This window comes from Mesoplodon mirus (genome assembly GCF_964341445.2).
Source record: "Mesoplodon mirus genome assembly, chromosome: 10".
Lineage (NCBI taxonomy): Eukaryota > Metazoa > Chordata > Mammalia > Artiodactyla > Ziphiidae > Mesoplodon > Mesoplodon mirus.
In genome coordinates this window covers 14,162,811-14,188,417 of record NC_138986.1, presented here as the reverse complement: position 1 = coordinate 14,188,417, position 25,607 = coordinate 14,162,811, and the positions used below count along the sequence as shown (strand labels likewise).

The following is a 25,607-nucleotide window of genomic DNA, read 5'->3' as shown; positions in this document are numbered from 1 at the left end:
TTGGGTCATTTGTAGAGACATGGATGGACCTAGAGACGGTCATACAGAGTGAAGTAAGTCAGAAGAGAAAAACAAATATTGTATATTAATGCATATATGTGGAATCTGAAAATATGGGTATGGATGATCTTATTTACAAAGCAGAAATAGAGACACAGATGTAGAGAACAAAAACATATGGATACCAGGGTGGAAAAGGGGTGTGTGGGGATGAATTGGGAGATTGAGATTGACATATATACTCTACTGATACTATGTATAGAATAGATAACTAATGAGAATATACTGTATAGCTCAGGGAACTTTATTCTATGCTCTGTGGTGACCTAAATGAGAAGGAAATCCAAAAAGGAGGGGATAGATTGTATACATATAGCTGATTCTTTTGCTGTACAGTAGAAACTAACCGAATATTGTAAAGCAACTATACTCCAATAAAAAAATTTATATTGCTAACTGCTGTTCTTTCTCTTATGGTGCTAATAAAGCTCCTTCTGATATGGTTAAGCCCATCAGGTCATCTGGTTCAACTATTTTCTTCCTTGGAGATGTTCCTCTTAGAGCACCCAGACTCCCTACTCCTGTCTGGACAGGCTCTTCCTAGGTTTCAGTACCACTGTCATTTGGGACTTTCCTTTACCATCATCCTGGGGACTTCCTTCTCCTGGGTTGAATATTATTTTTCCTCTCATTTCAGTATATGGAGCATATCTTTCATTAGCTTCTTGTGAATGTGTGCATAGAAGGTAAATATTTTATATATTAAATGGCAGATATAATATTCTAAATCATAAAAAATTTTTCTCAGCTTTTTGAAGGCATTCCGCCATTGTATACTAGCTTCCATCATTGTTTTGGAGAAATCCAACTTTTTCATCTTGGAAGGCTTAAAATCTTCTTTTATCCCCCATGTTCTAAAATTTCATAATAGCTTTGTTTTTAATTTTCCTGGGCACCTGTAGGGTTTGTGTTCTAGAAGTGTGTAAATTTTCAATTTGGGAATTCTTTTTCTGCATTACTACTTTGGTAATTTCTTCCTTTCCACTTTATTTTGGGGGCAGGGGGACTTTTACAGAATAACTGAATTGGATTTTGAAACTCTTGTGTAAATCCTGGCTGCAGCGCAAGCCTGGCTAGTGACCTCGTGAGAGGTGATACTGTGGGGTTTGGCACAGAGTCTTTCACTTAATCCCTCTGTTTTTAACAGAGTGGCTCCAGCACAGATGGCATCCTGTGTCATCGAATTCCGAGTCCCTCAGGATGGCCTTCTCCAGAGAGTCAACAAAGCAGAGCTGCCTGACTAGCTGGGCTTAGGGGAAATCTGCTCATCTCACCATTCCTTTCTCAGACTTTCACGCCATTTTCCCTTTAAAGCCCCACAGACTTGATAGCTCCACTTCCTGGGTGAGCGTTTTGGGAACTCTGCGGCATGAATCAGCTTTCTCCATCCTCCACTCTGCTAATACCATCGCTGTTCATCTGTCTACTTTCCACCTTCCAAATTCTCTCGGATGTCTGGCAGCTCTATCATCTTCTCTTCTGTTCTTTTTGTCATTGTGGGTTTTGACCTTTTATTTTATTAGGGTTTTAGTAGTGGCTGCAACTACAGATGCGTATAATCAATTTCCCATACTTAACTAGATACTGTTTTGATTTTCTTACATTTGCTAAATTACAGTACTGGTCATTAGCATTTTAACTCTTGTCACATGTAGATATCATTACCATGTTCTCCAGGAGAATGTGGGAAGCTGGAGGCCAACCACAACCCCCAGAGTTAGTCATCAGAATTTCAAACATCAGAGAGTCCATCAGAGGGTTTTAATCTTACAGAAAATTGAAAAATGTCCTGCTAACAATTTCTTGAAAAATAAATGCTAATTTAAACATCCAACACCTAAAAACTGTATTTTAATAACTGTTCTCTTTGTAAAATAAAATACATAAACTACTTCATAGGACTGAAGACATAGGTCTGTTTATACATTTTTTTAAAGTTAAGCAACTTGAATATAATGGCTTAATGTAATGGAAATAACCAGAGTGCAGGCAGAATTTTCAAGGACAATCTAAAAGCATGAAGTAGCAATACTTCTTATGGGGGATTTATTACTGACAGCTGGAGTCTACTGTGCTGAGTAAGAATAAGCAAGGGGAGTGGGAAGTGAAAATCCCTTCTGTATGTATTTTTCAGGGTCACCCTCTTTTGCTTTGCTGGGTTGTGTATTGTGCTGTATTTGCTACACACATGAAGATGACATTACAGTATGGGGTCTGCAGGTCATGCAATCCTCCTTGCAAAATAAAATTATGTTAGACTCTAAAAACTCTAAGTATGCATTGTGATCTTTCTCCAAAGGCTGTATGCAGAAAAAAGAAAAAAGGCTCATTTCTAAGTCCATGGTTGTGAGTTAGCGACCCACAAATAAATAAACAAAACTGTCAGCACTGTTCTGGATACATTATTGCAGCTCAACCTAACCTACCATCTTAGGATGGCTTCTTGGCAGACCAGTGACATTAACCCTATGATGGCAGACCTTCTTAAGAGTCAACTTTGTGAGGAGATGGAACTTATTTGCCCCAAACACCTCTCTAGCCAATGCCTTCCCTTTCTCACCAGTCCTGCCCAGCTTCTTCCAGATTTTCCATCCCAATTCACCATCTCACAATCATGTCTCTATTCTGGCCAGAAGAACAGATTTTCAAGAACCTATTAACTTTCCTTCCATTGTTTTACATTTTACCTGCTGCTTGTTAAGCTTTTTCTGTATTTCTTCTGAGTCACAGGAATCGTAGACGATCGGCTTGGCCAGCTCTGACTCTATGTGGGCCAGCCACGTTCTCAGGCTGCTCATGTTTTTATCCAGCTGCTGTACGGCGACCAGAGTCTCCTTCAGCTTCTTTACCCTGTGGGCAGAGAAGGAGAGACATCAACTTCAGTGAGAGGCTTCACTCATGTTTCCCTCATGAGCAGAAGCCAGCACTGGGTCTAAAGCCAGAGTCCAGCCTGGTTCAGCCACCTACTGGCTGTGTGACTGTGGGCAGTTGTACACCCCTCCTGTGCCTCTGTTTCTTTGTCCATAAAATGGAAATGAAGTAAGAGTACTTGTGAGATTTAAATGAGGTGAATGACAGAGGGTGCCAGTACATGGGCAACATCAAAAAAATATCAACCCTGGTTATACTCAGCACAGCTATACTAATATAACAGTGATAGAAACCTCATGGTTGTCACATAAATTATTACTTTCACAAATAATATAATCTGTACTGCCTGACTTTTGCAAATAATATAATTTATACTACTATGAAGAATAACTGGGAGGAAAAAGTTAACCTTTCCAATGGATTGCCACCAAACAGATTACACATCCATGATTCTAATCATTTCACCCCCTGTGGGATGTATTCCAGCAATATTGTGGCAGAAACTCAGTCAAAAGAAGAAAGCATACTGAAGATAAAACTATCGGTGAGTTATCACATGCACTTACACGATTTGAGCTTTAATGATGCCATATCACGTTAAAGGTAACTAAGGACCTGTTGGATTGTAAGTGGCAGAGGGCAGGTACCCAATCTTCCACCTGCAGAGCCTAATTCAGTATAGTATTTGCTACATAGCATGCTTAGAAAATAACGACAAATAACTATTCTCCCATTCTCGCCAGGAAGGAGTAAAAACTCATTCCTTTAAGAATTGTCATTTCTCTAACAATCATCTGTGGACACTTTATATATAAGATGCCAGAAAGACAAAAGAAATAAGATGTGAATATTTTCTTAATGAAATGTACAACCTGACCAGAAATCTGAACATGGAAAGAATGAAATATAACAAAGTGTGGTAAGAACTAAACTAAAGAAGTAAACGAAGTCTCTGGCTAATAAATAAAGAGTGATCAATTCTGTCTGGCCATGTTCAGTAATTATTCATTCATTTACCATTTGTTCATTTCTTTAGTCCTCCCACCAACATGTATGGTGCTAGGTGACAGATAAACAGAGATGACTAAAGTTTCATCCTTGCCTTTGAGGAGCTTAGACTTTGAGAAAGGAAGGAAAGTGAAGAAATGACATGTGAGCTGCATCTTGAGAGGTGGCTACAAGCCAAGCAGAACATTTCTGGTCTAGGAAACATAATGAAGAAGAGCAAGATTGTGAAGGTAAATAGTGTCACAATGCCAAGGAGATCAGTGGTGGACAGACGGGGAAGAGAAACAGGAAAGAGAGAAGAAGTGGTTAGAGGAAGAGGTAAGACTGATGGGTGGATGGGAGCAAGATTATAAAACTCCCGCAGTGACATGACAATGGATTTGTATGTAGTTTCAAAGATAAATAAGAACTTTCCCAAGATCTATTAGCACAGGAATGTTAAGATCAGTTTTGATTCTGAGTGCATAACTCTGAGGCAAGGCTGTGGTAAGAGCTCATTCAGGAAGTACACAGAATAGTCCAAGCAGTTTGCATCAAAAGCCTACACTTGGGGCTTCCCTGGTGGCACAGTGGTTGAGAGTCCACCTGCCGATGCAGGGGACACGGGTTCGTGCTCCGGTCCGGGAAGATCCCACATGCCGTGGAGCGGCTGGGCCCGTGAGCCATGGCTGCTGAGCCTGTGCGTCCGGAGCCTGTGCTCTGCAATGAGAGAGGCCACAACAGTGAGAGGCCTGCGTACCGCAAAAAAAAAAGCCTACACTTGGAAACAGTGGGGATAGAGGTGAGGAGTGGATTGCTAAATTCACGAACCGACATGACGTGAGGCAGGAGGAGTTAAGAAATGATGTCTTTTCCAGTTGGGTGACTAGATAGATGCTGCTGCCTCAAAGGATACAGGAATGAGGAGCAAGTTCTTGGGATTAATGGTGCATTAAGTTTGGGGTATGATGAGTCTGTGGGATCAGCTAGACATGTATGGAAATATAGTTCTCAGGTCCAGAAGAGACGATGAAGTTTATTGCATTGGTTTACATACTGCTGGCATAGAGTTGAAGCCCTATGAAAGGATGTGTTTCATCCTGAAAGGGGTTGGACTAAAAAGAATGAGTTTTAAAAGGTTAAAGAAGGAGGAATCACAGTTGAAGAAAAAAATAATCAGAAAGGAAGGAGGTGAAGCAGGGAAGTGTAGCATAAAACTAAAGGCAGGAAATGTTTCAAGAAAGAATTGGTGGTGGGCGGGGGATAAGACTGATGGTATTTTAGGGTACAAACTTGCAACGAGTAGTAAATAAGCCCTAGAGATCTAATGCACAGTAAAATGAATATAAACAACAATATTGTACTCTAATTTTGTAATGTGATAAATATCGCCACAATGGCAATCATATTACATTATATCAGTGTATCAAAGTAACAAGCTGTACACCTTAAATTTACACAATGTTGTGTGTCAAATACATTCAATTAAAAATAATTTAAAAAAAGAAGGAAGTGTTGGTCACAGTGTGATTTGAATGCCTTCTTCATTAGATTTCACCTGGTTTGCCTCACATAAATGCAGATTCTTAGACCCCAACCCAGTCCTATTGAGTCAGAACCTCAGGGGGTGTGGCCAGGGAACTTACACGTAACAAGCACTCCAAGTAAGCCCTAGGCATGCTTAAGGTTGGAATCATGGGTCTACTTTGTCAAAGGCAGAGCAAGGTATTTGATGAGGCCTAAAAAGAGCCATTCATTAGAAGAGGTCTGCTGACCCTAAGTGAATAGCTCAGCAAGGGCTATGGAAACAGAAAACAGGATGCATTTGAGAGAAATAAACTTATGATGAAAGAGGATTGTTAATTATTTTTAAAAAGTAGGCAGCAAAGGTAGGTAAATACGGTATGAATCCTGTAGAATGATCTGGCTACAAGAAAAAATTGATTTTTTGTTTGTTTGTTTTGTTTAATGCAGTTTAATGTTTTGGAATCACTTTAGAATGTTTTTAGGCAGAGAAAAAGGAACTCATGAGGAAGGAGCCAAAGACAGAAGAAAAAGGAGAGAAATTACAGATGAATACAGATGACGGAGCAAGGATGCACAGGAGGCAAGATCAAGGGCATAGAGCAGGGATAGATAAATTAGATTTGAAAAGTTATTTCCCAGTGAGGGCAGGGTGTCAGCAGGAATTTGGGAGGGACACAGATAGTACTTCTCAACTCTATTGTTACCAAGTAATAGTAGCAAAAATCGACTACTGAGTCCCTGTTGAGGGCCTGACATGGCTGACTGGATGTATGTATATAGATGGCTCTAAAATGAAAGGCGATGTGGAGGAGGAGCACATGATCAAAGATTTCTGGTACCACCCTTACTTAAAATTCAATTCTGCTTATGGACTGTAAGTTTTTTTTATACTTTCCACCTTTTGGTTCAGGACATGTGGTCACCTTGCTGAAACTGCTCCTAATAGAAATGAATGGCAAATAAGCAAAATGTCTCCATCTCCGAGGTGTCAACTTGGTTCAACTAAAGAGGTATCTGCTTGGAAAAAAGGTCAAGAGCAACATGTCTTTTGCTCTAGGGATCTTCCAAGAATGAACCAGGAAGAAATAGAAAATATGAACAGACCAATCACAAGCACTGAAATTGAAACTGTGATTAAAAATCTTCCAACAAACAAAAGCCCAGGACCAGATGGCTTCACAGGCGAACTCTATCAAACATTTAGAGAAGAGCTAACACCTATCCTTCTCAAACTCTTCCAAAATATAGCAGAGGGAGGAACACTCCCAGACTCATTCTACGAGGCCACCATCACCCTGATACCAAAACCAGACAAAGATGTCACAAGAAAACTACAGACCAATATCACTGATGAACATAGATGCAAAAATCCTCAACAAAATACTAGCAAACAGAATCCAACAGCACATTAAAAGGATCATACACCATGATCAAGTGGGGTTTATTCCAGGAATGCAAGGATTCTTCAATATATGCAAATCAATCAATGTGATATACCATATTAACAAACTGAAGGAGAAAAACCATATGATCATCTCAATAGATGCAGAGAAAGCTTTCGACAGATTTCAACAGCCATTTATGATAAAAATCCTCCAGAAAGTAGGCATGAAGGGAACTTGCCTCAACAGAATAAAGGCCATATATGACAATCCCACAGCCAACATCGTCCCCAATGGTGAAAAACTGAAACCATTTCCACTAAGATCAGGAACAAGATAAGGTTGCCCACTCACACCACTATTATTCAACACAGTTTTGGAAGTTTTAGCCACAGCAATCAGAGAAGAAAAAGAAATAAAAGGAATCCAAATTGGAAAAGAAGAAGTAAAGCTGTCACTGTTTGCAGATGACTTGATACTATACACAGAGAATCCTAAAGATGCTACCAGAAAACTACTAGAGTTAATCAATGAATTTGGTAAAGTAGCAGGATACAAAATTAATGCACAGAAATCTCTGGCATTCCTATTACACTAATGATGAAAAATCTGAAAGTGAAATTAAGAAAACACTCCCATTTATCATTGCAACAAAAAGAATAAAACACCTAGGAATAAACCTACCTAAGGAGACAAAAGACCTGTATGCAGAAAATTATAAGACACTGATGAAAGAAATTAAAGATGATACAAATAGATGGAGAGATATACCATGTTCTTGGATTGGAAGAATCAACATGGTGAAAATGACTCTACTACCCAAAGCAATCTACAGATTTAATGCAATCCCTATCAAACTACCACTGGCATTTTTCACAGAACTAGAACAAAAAATTTTACAATTTGTATGGAAACACAAAAGACCCTGAATAGCCAAAGCAATCTTGAGAAAGAAAAACGGAGCTGGAGGAATCAGGCTCCCTGACTTCAGACTATACTACAAAGCTACAGTAATCAAGACAGTATTGTACTGGCACAAAATAAATATATAGATCAGTGGAACAGGATAGAAAGCCCAGAGATAAACCCACGCACATATGGTCACCTTATTTTTAATACAGGAGGCAAGAATATACAATGGAGAAAAGACAGCCTCTTCAATAAGTAGTGCTGGAAAAACTGGACAGGTACATGGAAAAGAATGAAATTAGAACACTCCCTAACACCATACACAAAAATAAACTCAAAATGGATTAAAGACCTAAATGTAAGGCTAAACACTATCAAATTCTTAGAGGAAAACATAGGCAGAACACTCTATGACATAAAGCACAGGAAGATCCTTTTTTGTGTGGTATGCAGGCCTCTCACTGTTGTGGCCTCTCCCGTTGCAGAGCACAGGCTCCGGACGCGCAGGCTCAGCGGCCATGGCTCACGGGCCCAGCCGCTCCGCGGCATGCGGGATCCTCCCGGACTGGGGCACGAACCCGTGTCCCCTGAATCAGCAGGCAGACTCTCAACCACTGCACCACCAGGGAAGCCCTAGCAAGATCCTTTTTGACTCACCTCCTAGGGAAATGGAAATAAAAACAAAAATAAACAAATGGGACCTAATGAAACTTAAAAGCTTTTGCACAGCAAAGGAAACCATAAACAAGACCACAAGACAACCCTCAGAATAGGAGAAAATATTTGCAAATGAAGCAACTGACAAAGGGTTAATCTCCAAAATTTACAAGCAGCTCATGCAGTTCAATATCAAAAAAACAAACAACCCAATCCAAAAATGGGCAGAGGACCTACATAGACATTTCTCCAAAGAAGATATACAGATTGCCAACAAACACCTGAAAGAATGCTCAAAATCATTAATCGTTAGAGAGATGCAAATCAAAACTACAATGCAATATCATCTCACACCAGTCAGAATGGCCATCATCAAAAAATCTACAAACAATAAATGTTGGAGAGGGTGTGGAGACAAGGGAACCCTCACACACTGTTGGTGGGAATGTAAATTGATATAGCCACTCTGGCGAACAGTATGGAGGTTCCTTAAAAAACTAAAAAGAGAACTACCATACGACCCAGCAATCCTAGTACTGGGCATATACCCTTAGAAAACCATAATTCAAAAGGAATCATGTACCACAATGTTCATTGCAGCTCTATTTACAATAGCCAGGATATGGAAGCAACCTAAGTGTCCATTGATAGATGAATGGATAAAGAAGATGTGGCAATATATACAATGGAATATTACTCAGCCATAAAAAGAAACGAAACTGAGTTATTTGTATTGAGGTGGATGGACATATAGTCTGTCATACAGAGTGAAGTAAGTCAGAAAGAGAAAAACAAATACCGTAATGCTAACACATATATATGGAATCTAAAAAAAAAAAAAAAAAAAAGGTCATGAAGAACCTAGGGGCAAGATGGAAATAAAGACACAGACCTACTAGAGAATGGACCTGAGGACACGGGAAGGGGGAAGGGTAAGCTGGGACAAAGTGAGAGAGTGGTAGTGTATATATGGACATACATACAGTACCAAATGTAAAATAGATAGCTAGTGGGAAGCGGTCGCATAGCACAGGGAGATCAGCTCGGTGCTTCCTGACCAGCTAGAAAGGTGGGATAGGGAAGGTGGGAGGGAGGGAGACGCAAGAGGGAAGAGATATGGGGATATATGCATATGTATAACTGATTCACTTTGTTCTAAAGCAGAAACTAACACACCATTGTAAAGCAATTATACTCCAATACAAATGTTAAGAAAAAAGTATAAAATAAAATGAAATTGTAAGAAAAAAAAATCTAGGGATGTGATAGCGACTTCCCTGGCAGTCCAGTGGTTAAACTCTGAGCTTCCATTACAGGGGACACAGGTTGGACCCCTGGTTGGGGAACTAAGATCCCGCATGCTGCGCAGTGCAGCCAAGAAACAAAACAAAACAAAACAAAACCCCCAAAACTCTTAGGATGTGATATATTTCAAGGCAGGGATCTGCAATAGAATGTTCTCAAAGACAGACAACTTGCACTCAGAATCACCTGCTATTTCTCCACTCTATTACTTCCAGATAGTAAAGAAGTGATTCTCAAGCTAGGACCGGTCCTGGATCACTTAGGGGTGCTTTCCATCCACACGTGCCACTGCTAACTCTCTTCCCACCTTCTCCCCGCCCTCCGTGCCTCCCCAGATGACTATGATAGGCTTCTCTGGTCAGGAGCCACCTCTCTGAAGAACCTGTCTCATAACCAAAGTATTTTGAGAATTTTTATTCATTTTTAATTGCTTAAAATGGATATCATCACTTCTATTACAGTTTCTGTAAATCAATGTTTCTCTCTCAAATGAAAATCTAGTTATGACACCATCACTTTTCCTCTGTCATACAAATGCTTAAAAGTATTTTCACGATGGTCGGTTCTTGATAATAATATCTGTATTTCATTAATTATAATAAAATTCCCTATATTTGATCAGTGTATAAAGGCATGCTGAGATGCATTACCTTATATTGTGTTAAAAAATGTGTATTTAAAAAATTATGTTCATGTTCACAGTATATAAGATTGATAGGGTACAGAAAACATGCATTGCAATATGTTTATCATAATTCATAATTCCATTCAAGATAATACTTTTCTAATTAGCTTTATAAGTACAATTTGTACTCTGTCTCTAGGGCATTTCAAGGCATTAGCCTTGAAAAATAATTCCAAGAACTGTTACATACAACCCACTCACATTTCTCTCATATGTCAGACAAAATTCACTTGAGCGTCAGTCAGTGAATGACAGTTTTTGAGCAGCTACTGGGTATAAAGTTCAGGGTACATATTCTACCAACGACCATGGTACGGGCTTAGGATTTAACATGACCTTGGCCATCCTGCTTTAGTGTCCCAGATGGAAAGGACAGTCTACAATCAATAAACCCACTGGAATAGGACTGAAGAATGGCTCACTGCACTGATGTCCATCTTGGCTTTATCCCAATAAGAATGTCCTCTCAGGAAACTCTCCCACTTGATCAGCTTCCTGTCTTCAGGTCTGATAGGATCTGAATGCTGACTATGCTTTGGGATGGGGTTTTAAAGAAAATTCATAACATCATCAGGGTTTTGTGTGGACCTAGAGGCTGGGAGGGTACTTCACTCAGTACCTGCTTCCTTCTTACCCTTGTTCGAACTTCCTGGTATTATTTATGCTCACCTTCCTCCTCCTCATGGGAAGTTCCCTGGAAAGCTGGAACTGTGAATTTCCACTTTGGGTTTTCCCTTTCCACTTTTGGCTGCCAGACTAAGCTTGTTGCCTTGCACAAAGTTGGGTACTATTTAAATGTCTGCTAAACATTAATAATTAGTGTTCTAACTAAAATATTGCTTATTTTGTTAACATATTTTAATTTATTTGATATTAAATGTATACTTAAATTTTCCTCTAGGTCCAACATTTGCAAATGATCTATTTGCTAAGGACTAAAATTCATTCATTTTCTTGGTTCAAAATTCACTGACAAAAATGATCAAAAGATCCAAAGCACAAAGGGGTATAAGTAAACACTGTTCCATTGGATATTGTCTACAGTAGCCAAATATTTTACTGGATTAGTAATCTTGTATAACATTGAAGGAATTCCAATAGTCAGAGCAGTTAGTGCAATATGTCAAGGGCATCGTGATGTGGAAATGCTTGTTCATACAGTCTATTAGGGGCAAGTTCCTCTTTCAAATGAACGTGTAAATCGTAGTAGTCAGGGAGGGTGAACGCTTAAGTGGTGCTCCTTTCTCATTTTAAAAAAAATGTAGTTGACTACAAATAGCAAAATACATTGTGTGTGTGTTGAGGGGAGCGGATGTGAACTGCGAGAAGGTGTGGGATAAGGCCCCCATACATCATCCTTGAGCTATTAAACTTGGTATTTGCAGGACGAGGATCACTCTTTTTTAAGAGAAATGTCCCACATTTTTTTTCATCATTTCTTTAAAGGAAATCCTTGGGTGAAGCATCACAATAGTTTTATTTATCACTAAGAAGTTTGAGCAACACTCCTTTTGGTAGCATACAGGGTTATAATTCAAAATAGGTGTTTATAGGTGTCACATGTCTGTGTAAGTTTAGTAAGCCCAGTGAATCTGTAAGTCCCTTCACTCTGGTTCCCCTTCAGAGTCCAGTGTGTCTCCTGCACACTTGACCTTTCTTGAGAAGGATTCTACTACGAAATCCAGTTGTCCAGCTTCTTAATATTGTCATATGCATACATACATATACACATATATATCTACTTATTTCATATATATACCTCACTACTTTCCTTCAAACAAATTTAGTAGATCCATAAACCAAAACAAAAAAAATCATATTCTCAATATAAAAGAACCAAAAGTACCATTAATAAATTTTATTCATCAGTAGGGATTTGTTTGGGGGATGTTATGGTATAAGAAAAATATTTTTTAAAAACAAAATGAAAATTCCTGATGTAATAGTATTCTAACTGAAAAAAAATCATGAAGTAAACATTTGTATAATGCACTAAATTGCCATTTTAGACATAACCTTCTATATTTTGCACATACTATTGAAAACCTTTATACTAGTCAGTGACCAAAACCTACTGACATACATAAAACAGAAACAACTTTCTCTCACACACAAAACCCTCCCGGCCCCTGAAACATGAGTAGATTTTTATTTATTAAAGGGAACGCTTTCAGCTACAAAGCTGTGACTGGCCATGACTGAATTTCAGTTTCAGCAGGAGCCCATCCTTTAAATAGCAGATGATGGACTAACAGGACCTTTCCACTGAATCTTTTTCTGAATCTCTTTCCTGTGTCTCAGGCTCTCTACTGTAACCATACTCCTCGTATGATGCATCCAGTCCCAAGACAAGTAGATACTGAACCATAACAAAGTCCATTAACCTTTTCATCCAGCTCCGCAGGCCCAGTAGGAGACAAGAAAACAAACTGACAAATAAGCCTGAGGAGTCCACAGCCAACGATCTCCTCACACCAGTCATCTCCACGTAACACTGGCCAACACAATTATGGATTAAAGCTCCAGCATCCATCCTATAACCCCCATGTAACATGAAAGCTATGCCCAAGGGAAGAAACTCAAGGAGATGCCTGCCTTGTGATACTGCAGTTACAATCGGGGAGGTCTGCGTCCACACAGCCGTCCTCTGCCATCCTCAGGGCACATGGATCTTCCGCCACCACCATGAAGTTTCCACTTGCAAAAGTCAGGTTTGCAGAGCAAAAGGCTAAATCCTGCGTGGGGATGAAAGTTTCCCCAGTCTGTGTATGAAAGTATGAAAATGCTCACTCCAGACAAATGTTGGTAAGTCTCTGCCTGACAATATGACACTGAGCAGTGAGTGACAAGTGGTCATGTTTCTAAATAAAACCTACATTCATTAACATGTGCCAGGCTTGATCTCCTGGAATGTAGGCCACGAGTGTAAGAAGGGAAAAGGCTCAGGGTAATCTGCTAGGAGGGGGAGGCTCCAGGTCTAAAGAAAGAAGGGTATCAAAAATAAGACCGGCTGCAGACACTCTGCCATTCTGGAAGGACCTTCGACTTTTCTTGCAGGCAGTTTAAGTTGGAAAAGATAGTTGCAAAGATAAATGTACCAAATGCAAACAAGCAAAACCTCTACGAGTACGGCGGCAAACTGTAGCAGCAAAAAGGAGCAACTGCTTTTTTTCTTCAGTCTGATTTGCCAGTTAAGTGGTGTTAAGTAGGAGTTTTAGGGGCTGTTTGGGAAGATGGGATGGACAAGATATTCTGTGGGAAAGCGCTTGCTCTTCACCTTTAAATAGACTATTTGAACATGAAAAGTAATGAAGAAATACTGTTCTCCTCTTACATAAACCTTTGTCCTTTTAAAAATAATGATATAAAGTGACAAAAATAACATGTTCATTTTAAGGTAATTTTAAAAAGGATCGGTTCATTAGCTTGGTGGAATCTCAGATAACTTTTTTTTCTTTTGTGAATTTCAAGAGTTTCTAAATTTTCTGCACTGACTCTATATAAATTTCATAATTTAAGTTCTTAAAGAAAATAAGCTCCCAAATTACTCATTACTGGTAATTTAATAAAAAATGACTAATGCTGTCTGCTTTAAATCATTTTTGGATTTTAACATACATACACACAAATAAATTACAAATAAATAAATAGATAATGAACATTTGCTAATTTTTTTTAAAGGCCAATATGATGAATTGCAACTAAAATAAAACAAAGCATTTGGTTCTGGTTGTGTGAGTTGATTGCTTTTAAAATAGTAATACATTTTCTTTATAAAAGAAACAAACCTGCATTTTACATTTTAAAAATTCCAGAAAACTTGGTCATAAGTAAAATTATTTTAAAAATCCTGCTACTTAAAGATATACTATTGTGAATTCTTTATAAAACAATCACTCCACTGATATATTATTTTTATCAGGAATGTACATATGTAAATTTGGTTAAAGGAATATATTGGTCATAATTCCATAACAGTAGACAAATTTGGTTTTTCTTGATTATCATTAACATTTAAAAAACTTAGATCTTTAAAAATTTTTATTGCCATAATTTCCTTAGTTTAATTCCCTTTTACTTTATATAGTTTTTCCCATGGGTTAATTTTTTTCCCCATGTTCATTATCCTTAGCACAATATATTTATTCTAATGAATTAAACATAAGGCTAGGCTTTAAAGACACAATTATTGTAGTACCAAAAAAATGGCAATAATATCAATTTCCATCAATAGGGAAAATACTGGATAAATCACGTTGTATAAATGGAATGTGGAATGTTCTGTGGAATGAACTGTGGAATGCTCTGCAGCCATCTAAAAGAATAAGACTGGGGCTTCCCTGGTGGCGCAGTGGTTGAGAGTCCGCCTGCTGATGCAGGGGACACGGGTTCGTGCCCCGGTCCGGGAAGATCCCACATGCCGCGGAGCGGCTGGGCCTGTGAGCCATGGCTGCTGGGCCTGCGCGTCCGGAACCTGTGCTCCGCAACGGGAGAGGCCACAATGGTGAGAGGCCCGCGTACCGCAAAAAAAAAAAAAAAAAAAAAAAAGAATAAGACTGGCACATATAGCATTTTATAGTATACATGGTCCTTTCCCCTATGTTGTCTCATTGGAGATGTGGCAGTTGTTTTAATGAACACTTTGAAAATGAGGACTATAGGGCTCAGAGAGGTTATACAGTTAAGCCCTAGGTCACACAGCTGGAACAAGGTGAACTAAACCTAGGAATCTTGGTTAGTTCTTGGTCATTTCCTTACTTGCTGCATCAAAGAATTCCTGATCCTGGCTTGACTTTTCTGAATGGATCGCCATGAGGTAATACCAGCCACAAATTCCAAGAATTAAGTTTTCTTTTTCCTCTTGTTTGGGCAGAACTCCCATTAGACTGAAAACCCTTCTGAGGTCAGCTGCTACAACTTTGCAAAGCCTTCCTTGTACTGCACAAGCCTCTAAACTCCCTCTGGGATGACAGAGGACATTTGTTGACTGAGCACTTCACTGTGCTAAGTGGTTTACAGGTACCACCTCATTTAATCCCCCTGATAACCTTTTACACCGTGTAATTGAAGCACTGAGAAGATAAGTAATTTGCCGAACATCACAGTGTAGGTGAAGCAGAAACACCTTATAATTCAGGCAAAAGCCCTAAGCCCAGGCTCTGCTATATTCTTATCTGTATGCAGGGCACATTTCAAACACTATGTCTCAGATTGAGAAACTCAACAAATACTGGAGTGACAGTTATATGCAAAGAACTATGTTAGGTTCTGGGATTACTGTGGTGATCAAGTCAGATACTTACATTTCAATGGAGGAAAGAAACTTTAAACAATCTATCACACAAGATATTTATTATAATCAAGAGAAATGCTATGGACTCTGTACAGAAAGCCTACTGAGCAGATGAGAAGAATCTAATCTAATCTAGAGAAAAGGAGGAGCATGAAGAAGAATTAGGGGCTGGCCTGGCCAGACAGAGGAGAGAGAGCAGGAAGAAGTAACAGAAAGGGGAAGGCCTTGAGGTGAGGAACCACGCGTATCCTCACTTCACCTTTTACCCTTATTTGGTTGGGAACCATTTTCTTTGTCATCTTTACATCCCACAGGGGTGTCTGCAAACTATGTCTGGTCACCTATTTTGGTAATAAAATGTTACTGGAACCTGTTTGGCTTCTCTACACACTGTCTAAGGCTGCTTTTGTGATTCAATGGAAGAGGGCTTTGTCAGGGACTGTTCAGCCCACACAGCCTAGATTATTTACCCTATGGCCCCAAGCAGAGAGTTTGCCAGCTTCTGCCCTGTAGCAACATGCAGAGGAAGTACTTCATAAACAGGAGGCATTCCATAGTTTTTAAAAATTATATTTGTTTTTACTTCTATACAATGTTTAAGGGAATTATAATTAAAACACAGTTAAAAACAACCAGTCATAAGGGACCACATATTGTAGGATATCGTGTATATGAACGGTCCAGAATAGGCAAATCTAAATAGGCAGGAAGTGGATTAGTAGTTGCCTGGGACTGGAGGAAAAGGAGGGAGGGCAGAAAGGAAAAAAGGGGTTAAAGTTTTTATTTGGGGGTGAGGAAAATGTTTTAAAATTGATTATGGTGATGGATGCACAGCTCTGTAAATATACTAAAAATCGCTGAATTGTATACTTTTGATATATGAGTTGTATGGTATGTGAATTGTATCTCAATAAAACTATTATTAAAAAAAAAAGAACCAAATAACTAATGTGTGCTTTGTCTTTGGTGATGGGTAGTTAGGTTTGGTAGAGGAAAGAAGAATATCCTTATATTAGAGAGTCCAGTTAACTAAAAAAAAAGTCATTACAGCAGGGCAAACAACTTGAGTCTGACGTTCCTAGATACCAAGATGGGAAATGTTTAATAATGTGTTCTCTATTATTAGAAGCTCTGAACTACTGATGCTAAAAGACATTTTCTGTTAGTGCTAGGCGCTGGAAAAATTGCCATGTGGGTTTTTGCATAAGGTCCAATGATAAATGAGGTCCACTGATAAAATGAGAGCTAGAGTCCTTGAAGACAGTTTTACAGAAATTACAGTTACACCAATTTTTTTTTTTTACAGAAATTACAGTTAGAGTCAAATTATGTTGACTCTTAATGAAAGCTAAAGGCTCAGAAATGCTTTTAAGTATCTAGGCCAGCACTGATCAACAGAACTTTCTGAGATAACGAAAATGTTCTGTGTCTGCAGTATCCAATAAGGTAGACAGTATCCTCGTGCGGTTACTGAGCACTGGAAATGTGCCTAGTGCAACTGACTGTAATTAAAATTAAATTCTAATTTAATTGGGGGCTTCCGTGGTGGCTCAGTGGTTAAGAATCCGCCTGCCAATGCAGGGGACACCCGTTCGATCCCTGGTCCAAGAAGATCCCACATGCTGCAGAGCAACTAAGCCCGTAGGCCACAACTACTGAGTGTGCACTCTTAGAGTCACAACTACTGAGCACATGTGCCACAACTACTGAAGCCCACATGCCTAGAGCCCGTGCTCCGCAACAAGAGAAGCCACCGCAATGAGAAGCCCACGCACCACAATGAAGAGTAGCCCCTGCTCGCCGCAACTAGAGAAAGCCGGCGCACAGCAACGAAACCCAACACAGCCAAAACTAAATAAATAAGATAAAATAAAAATAAAATCAGATTGTTTAAAAAAAATTCTAATTTAATTGTACTCCATTTCAACTCATTTAAATTGCCACATGTAGCTAGTGACTGCTATATTGAACTGAGTAGGTCTAGAAAGTATACGATAATATTATCCATTGAGCCCTAAAAATAACTGAACAAATTTTTTTATTATCCTAAAAAGCTGACAATGCTTGGTGACAGTCAGTTTAAAAATTCAAAGCAAAACGTATCTACTTTGTACTTAGAATGGTCTAAGCTAATCCACTAGTAATAGGAATCTGACTCAAAGTTATGCATTCTATTTGTATATAACAGGTTATTATCAGTGAATCTTCTTTCTTTTTTCCATCTTTCTGGTAGCTGGGAAGCTGTTCACCTGAAAATATGATCATCTTCAAAAATAACCTCTCCATTCCCAACAGAATCAAAACAACATAAAAATATCCAAAGGCATAAGTTACGTTCTGCTTCAATTAATCAATGTTAAAAAAAATTTGGAAGAGGGAAGAGTAGTGAATGAGACTGAATCATAGAAACTTAGTATTTCAGCTGGCAGGTCATAGTTGAAGATGGGTATGGAAGACAGTCATCTTGCCTGTGCACAAGCACAGGCAATAAACCAAAAAGTGGAAAGCAAATGTGATGGCTGAGTGTCATTTAGGAGAGGCTTCAAGGAACTATGAATCCAGTGTGGCATTAAACTTCAGGACAAATGAATGGTCAAAATGTCATCTGGTCTATGTTGGAAGGAGATAATTAGAAATGGACAATATATATATTACATCTGTGTATGATGAGATTCTACAAAAGTAGGAACATATGAGCATGTCTTTGGAAAAATTAACTAAATAACACCTAGAAAATTCTTGATTGAAAAACTAGATAGAAAAGTTACAAATAAACATGGCTTTGAGGAGTAAACACCTAACTCATTGTATGTAATGCTGGCTACCAGCTGGGCATACACCAAACTAGCTGCTTATGATTAAATTAAATTTAAAACATTTTGACTTAGTGCAACCCCATATTCCACACCACTGAACAAACTAAAAATTAGAAAAGAATATTAACTAGTTTAACTGGATTACATGGAAATGAAAGCCAATCCATGAGTCATAATCTGACTGAAAAAAATCCAGGGATGTTTACCAAGTGGGCAGCTTCCCTAAGAAGGGTATTTATAGCACAAAGGGCTTCGGTTCCTCCCTCTGAAATAAGATTTGGTTATCAGTGACTGAGGAGTGAGGCTAAACACAGCACTGGGATTCTAAAATCTACCAATGCCTAAATACTTACAGTAGTTTAAGCTGCACCGTTAAGTTTCCATCTCTTTATGGTACTTTTACTAAGGCATTTAGCACATCATTTTACTTGATTTCTTCACATGTCTAAATTCCCACTATGAACTCCTTGAAGAAAGGGCTTCAGTCTTTGTACCTCCTATATCTCTCATAGTCGCTGTCAGTACTTCACAAAGGACTGGGAAATTAGATTGTAGAAATAAACAACAGAATCTAACTTCCCTTTAATTGCATTCTCTAGAACAGGGACAAAGAAGTGATAAGCTTGGCAGGTAGGAGCGTGTAGTATTCTAGGGCATGGGCTGTAGAGTCAGAGAATACAGACCCTGCCACTCAGCACGTGCATGACCAGGGGCAAACCTGAGCCTCAGCATTCTGCATCTGGAAAATGGGTATAATAATAATACCCACCTCAAAGAATGCTGTGAACAGCACATGAGAAGATGTACATGAAGTCTTTAGCATGGTCATTGCTACAAACTAAGGGTTTAGTAAATGTTAGCTATTATAATACTATCATTAAACATTTTAAAAACTGGTAAACATTTATTCCATTTTTGTTTCATTCTCGCTAAAACAAATTATAATCTCACCTTCTTAAATGAGACCCTCTTTGATAACTCCCTTATAGAAAAAGAAATATACTAAATGTTTTTTAAAATCAACACATGGACTTGCCATGCCCATATGAAGTCTTTGTGGGCACACAGTATTCAAAAGGCACTATTTCATGTCCACCTTCATGCAGCATGGCTAAGGAAAATAATCTGGATTTTTAAAAAAGTGTATTTTGGGATAGCTCCCAAATGGCTGTGAATCAGAAGCATGTGTAACATTCCAACTCTCCTAACTGCCATAAAGAAGACTATCCATTCAAATATTCAAGTATTCATTCATACATTCATTCAAATATTTATTGAGCCCCAACTGCATTCAGGTACTGTTCTTGGTGCTTGTGATACACAGTGAATAGAATGGGCAAAGATGCCTGCCCTCATGGAGGCTACGTTCCAACAAGAAGCAAAGTTCACCTCAAATAGAGCATCTACCTAGCTCTTCCCTTTAAAAAATAACCCTTCTGTCAAATAACACAGTGCTGCATTCAATCATATCAGATTTCTATATTGCAGTAAAGATCCTTAGATACTTTTTCTTTTTACTTTTATCCCTTTCACTCACCCTGCCCTTCCGCAACAGAAACTGAATGTAACATTCCTCTCAGATATGAGGTAGACACTTATAGTTATCACTAGAGCTAAGTACAAAATTACAGTAATGCAGCAGATTAGTTTTACGTCTAAGCAGAATGGCAATAATTAGATTTATTCCCACACCTTGCTAATCAAAAAGACAGTAAGAATGTGATTATATATATATGTATATATTAATTAAATATACTATATTTATATAATTATATAGATATAATTTGCCACTTCAGACAAACACACCCTCCACCGTCAGCAGTTTCACTTTCTTCCTTATAGGAAGTTGAGTACTATGAAGCCCCAGAATACAGAATTTTCTCTTGGGAATGGATTTTGTTTGGATATGACTTTCCCTCTTTCAGTTAAATGCAAACACCACTGAATTTATGAAATAAGAAGGAGAATTTTAAAGTTAACGAAAAGTGACATTTATGAGACAAGCATGAACTGAAATGCTGGGATAAAGAACACAGAGATTTATTGGACGATCTTTAGCTGAAATGGAAGGCGGCCTGAATGCTTTGAGATTCTGCATGTGTGTCCTATTGATGAAGGTCCTTTCTACCTGGCTGCCATGAGGTCCAGGAGGTGCTGCCACCGGTCATTGATCTTCCCGAGCTTGTATTCAATCTCAGAGGCTTTGCTTTCATGGCTGGCTCGGGCAAGTCGTTCTCCCATTTGCTGGAGCTGTATTTTGTTCTCTTGGGCAATAGCAATTTCCTCTTGATAATCCTGTGTAATAAATGGCAATCACAGAGGTCAGAAGCATATTCGTGATGCATTCAGTCTGGCTCTACTAGAAACATGATAATTACAGTTTTCTACTGCTTGGAAATAGTTCGGGCATAAGGAACACTGTGTGAATATGAGTCCCAGTACACAAGAATTAGTGGTACCTGTTATTTTCGGTAAGTAGGCAAAGTCCAGATTGAATTTTTATATAGATGTTCTTAAAGGAAGTGGGGGTGCTTTCCATTTACTTCAAATGGGCATTAAAAAAAGCAATAAAAGTATGTACACAGAAACAAAAGACAAAGCTTGAAGGATTTCAATGCTGGGAAGTTATACCTTGTTGCTGTAATCACCAACCACATGTTATACTTAGAATCAATCCTCATACAAAGAGCTGACAAGACGCTAATAAGATGTGTGACTGTGTGTGAATATGTAAATGTATATATGTATGTGTATGTCAACTATTACTTGTGCAGAATGATTTAAAAGCCTACTTTCATTTTAAAGAGCTGCCCTCTATACAGTGTCAATATTTTACAGCACATAAATCATTGGCAAATTAACTCTCAAGAACAATAACCATTGGTCTTAGAGGATCAGTGGGTCTCAAACCTTCCTCATCTATCCAGTTTCTGTAGTAGCTCCTCTTAAGGATTGCTTTAGGTAAGAAGGACAGGCTCTCAATGTGGTCTATAGTAACAGAAAGGCCACTGAACAGCATGATTTAAGTGATGATGAAAGGAATCCCCCCTTGACCCCTACCTGTCCCCCCCACCCTCCCCCCAGGCTCTGGACCGACTGATCCTCTTACTTTCTTGTCACAGTGACAGCATCCAAACTTTAGAATCATGTTTTTCATTTCTGGCTTAAGTTCCTGTTAGGCAGCAAATATTTTCTCAGCAAAATAATATACCAAGACAGATATGATAGGAATATGGATATCTTCACCTTCTATTGCTCTCAAGTTACCTTGGTAACAGGGCTACCCTCTCAAATCAGTTATCTAAGTAAAAAGGGCCCCAAAGAATGGATGGAGCTGGGGAAATTTTATTCTGCTGCAGTTGTGAGTGCCTCTTCAGGCCCAGCACCTCCACCTACTCTCCTTTCTATGTTACTTCAAGACCATGGGAGTCAAAGACCAATATACCAGTTGCATTTCTTAATAGCTATAATGTGTTTTTACAAATTTGAGATGATATTACTGAGAAATGTTTATTTCAAAGGAATTATGCCAAGCTTAAACTAGTAGTTATAGTAAAATAATACTCTTAGGTTGTCTTTTATTTTATTTATTTATTTTTTTTTTCTTTTTGCGGTATGCGGGCCTCTCACTGTTGTGGCCTCTCCCGTTGCGGAGCACAGGCTCCGGACGCGCAGGCTCAGCGGCCATGGCTCACGGGCCCAGCCGCTCCGCGGCATATGGGATCCTCCCAGACCGGGGCACGAACCCGTATCCCCTGCATCGGCAGGCGGACTCTCAACCACTGCGCCACCAGGGAGGCCCATCTTAGGTTGTCTTTTAAAGTACAATGTTGAGTGTTAATGTCAGTAGGTACCCATACCATGGTTACAGTCTGTTTATTAATTTCTTTTTTCTAAGTTGTCAAAATTACCAAGCCTCCATGTTATTCTTCTTTACAAAAGAGATACCACATGGGGTAAGCTCATAAAGACTTTATTTTAAAGTCCATAACTTATTATATATACAGAATGGTAGAGTTGATATTTTAAAAATTATTTCAAATGTTACCAAATAGTATAAAAAAATTATCTGTGTGTCAAGCCCCCAAAATATGCATCTTAAATTTCATGATAAAAATCAGAGTATAAATACATTTAATTAAAATTTATTCTATAGCAAACTTCACTATAATACCTATTATACATTAATCATGTCTGGTAGAACATTATCTGACACCCAGAAACCAGCAAAGGGCAGAGCTTTTAGCGATGCTGAAATGAAATCTGTATCATCTCAGCCCACATTTTAAAGGTTTACAATAACAAATATACAAATGCTGATGCTTAGAACTTGCAATTTTAAGTAAACCTATAGAGTTATTCATATCACATACTGGCTCTGGAGTTTTTGTTTTTCTGTGTATATGCCCAAGCACATACATGAGAGAAAAATAAACTCCAAAGCCAAGATGTAATATTAATAACTTTGTAGGTAAAGATATTTTTCCTAATAATTATTTATATTTCTTTTCATAATGAATGAAGCTATAATTCATTTATTCAGTAAGTAATGACTGAGTACTTATGAAAAGTCAGGCATTGCTCTGGTTGCAGGAGATACAGCAATGAACAAAACAGACAAAGTCCCTGTTCCCGTGAGGCTTACAGTCCAGTGGGGCTTCACTGTAGACAGATAATAAACAAGTAAATTGGGAAAATGCATTGTACTTCAGATGGTGATATGTACTTAGAAGAGATACGAAATTTAAATGATTAGCTGTTCAAAAACAGTGTGGAAACACTGCTGAAACCACCAAAAACATTTTTAAATGCTAGTAAATTTGACCAGTCCTGTATAGACATGAAAAATGATCTAGATCTATTTGAGCATATAAAATAGCTTAATAATCATACATAACTTGAAATTAATATGAAGCTAAAATTCTCAGGTAAGTCCTCATTCCTGTAACTGTCTATAAATCATGACTTACAGAGAAAATGACAGTTTAATTGATCTTAGGAATTTTTTCTTTTAGTTCCTCTCTGGTGATTTTACCTCTTTAAAAACAAACAATAAATCAACTATACTTCAATTAAAAACAAAGACAACCAACACACATAAATAATTCCTGCTGAACAGGTAGATAAAATCTAAAAATACTGAACATTATCTATCAGCAGATAATCTATTTCATCGCAAATTGAAAATATTCTATATATTCTGTATGTAAAGGAGGTCTTTTCAGTCAAGTTTATTTTATATTTAAAAAGATAAAATGTTTATAATAGAGTGCTCCTTTCTCAGGAAAGTAACTAGGAGTAAGGTTGTCTTCTGTACTCATTAAAAGAGCATCTAAGCACATGTAGCCACACATCTCATACCTTCCTGAGCTTCTCAATCATTTCTTCAATGAGAATGTCTCCATTCTGAGAAATTTTGCTTTCCATCTGAGTCAACCATTCGCAAAGCTCCTTGTTCTTTTCACTGAAGACGGCCCATTCATTCAGTCTCTCACTTACTTGCTGCTGCCTTAAGGAGAGCTGAAAAGTTTAAAATGGGAGAAAATGCAAAAGGATAATCAGAGTGGAACTCATACCCTGAGGAAAAGAGCAAATAAACTCTGTTGGGTCGACTAAGATGAGCAGTAGTTGTGCATCTCTTTAGGCCACTGTTCCCTGAGGCCCAGTCCCAGGAGCTCCGCTCTAGCCTAGCAAGTTTCACAAGTGGGAGACACAGAAGCCTCTACTTCCCTCCCAAAGAGCCACATGCACATTCACTTACTAAAGGTTCTGAACAGTCTAGCTTCTCGGGACTTCCCTGGTGGTACAGTTGTTAAGAATCCACCTGCCAGTGCAGGGGACATGGGTTTGAACCCTGGTCCTGGAAGATCCCACATGCCACGGAGCAACTGAGCCCACGTGCCACAGCTACTGAAGCCCACATGCCTAGAGCCCGTGAGCCACAACTACTGAGCCCACAAGCCACAACTACTGAAGCCCACACTCCTAGAGCCCATTTTCCAAAACCAGAGAAGCCACCACAATGAGAAGCCCGCGCACCGCAACGAAGAGTAGCCCTTGCTCTCTCCAACTAGAGGAAGCCCGTGCACGGCAATGAAGACCCAATGCAGCCAAAAATAAATAAATAAATAAATTTATTAAAAAAAAAAAATCTAGCTTCTCGCTACAGTTGGTTCTGTGCAGCTATGATACAGGATCATGGAATGTACTTTTACTAAGAAGGAAAGAAATAGGAAAGAAAAGAAGGAATAAGAAAAGGAGGAAGGTAAAGGGTAGAAAAAAGAAAAGAAGGAAGGAAGGAAAAGGGAAAAAGGAAAGAAAGAAAAAATGAAAGAAAAATAGGGAAGGAGGGAAGAATTAATTGAGCGTCAGGTGTCAGGAGAGAGTGGAGTGTCAGTGGAAGAGGCACAATCCCTGATCAGCTCTATCGTGATCACTTTACTTTGAGCAAGTTATTTTATTTCCCTGCCTGCTTTCTATTTTGATTTTTGTATCTTTGTTTCTTTTCTTTTCCCTGTAACAGCTTTGCTGAGATGTAGTTTCCACACCATTTCCTGTTTAAAGTGTGTGACTCAGCTGTTTTCAGCATGTTCACAGTTTCAAAGCCACTACCACCATCAATGCTATAACATGTTCATAAATATAAAAAAAAAACCCAAATCCCCTGTACCCATCAGTACTCACTCCTTTACCTACCCCTGCACCCTCCTCCCAGCCTTAACCTACTCTCTATCTCTGTGGATTTGTCTATTCTGGACATTTCACATAAAGGGAATCATTTGATGTGTTATCTTTTGTGATGGACTCCTTTCACTTAGCATAATGTTTTTAAGGTTCATCCATGTTGGAGCATGCATCAGTACTTCATTCCTTTTTATTGCTGAACATATGTTTCCATATAGATATACCACATTTTATTTATCAATTAATCTATTGATGGACATTTGAGTTGTGTCCACTTTTTAGCTATTATGAATAATCCTGCTATGAACATTTGAGTACAAGTGGACATATGTTTCATTTCTCTTGGGGCATATTCCCAGGAGTAGACTTGCTGGGTTATATGGCAACACTACAGATTGTTTTGTAAAGTGCCTGCAACATTTTACATTCCC

The 25,607-nt window shown here is 38.6% G+C and overlaps 1 protein-coding gene across 19 annotated transcripts in view; it reads right to left on the bottom strand.

Moving 5' to 3' along the window:
* Positions 1–25,607, bottom strand: part of SYNE1 (spectrin repeat containing nuclear envelope protein 1) — a 472,944-nt gene that overhangs the window by 41,184 nt on the left and 406,153 nt on the right. For all 19 annotated transcript variants that reach the window (XM_082633720.1, XM_082633725.1, XM_082633723.1 and 16 more), the window contains 3 exons: positions 23,854–24,012; positions 20,621–20,787; positions 2,748–2,910 (listed from right to left, as the gene is read on the bottom strand). In XM_082633720.1, the coding sequence (XP_082489846.1) occupies positions 2,748–2,910; positions 20,621–20,787; positions 23,854–24,012 (489 nt within the window). The remainder of the gene's footprint in view (positions 1–2,747; positions 2,911–20,620; positions 20,788–23,853; positions 24,013–25,607) is intronic.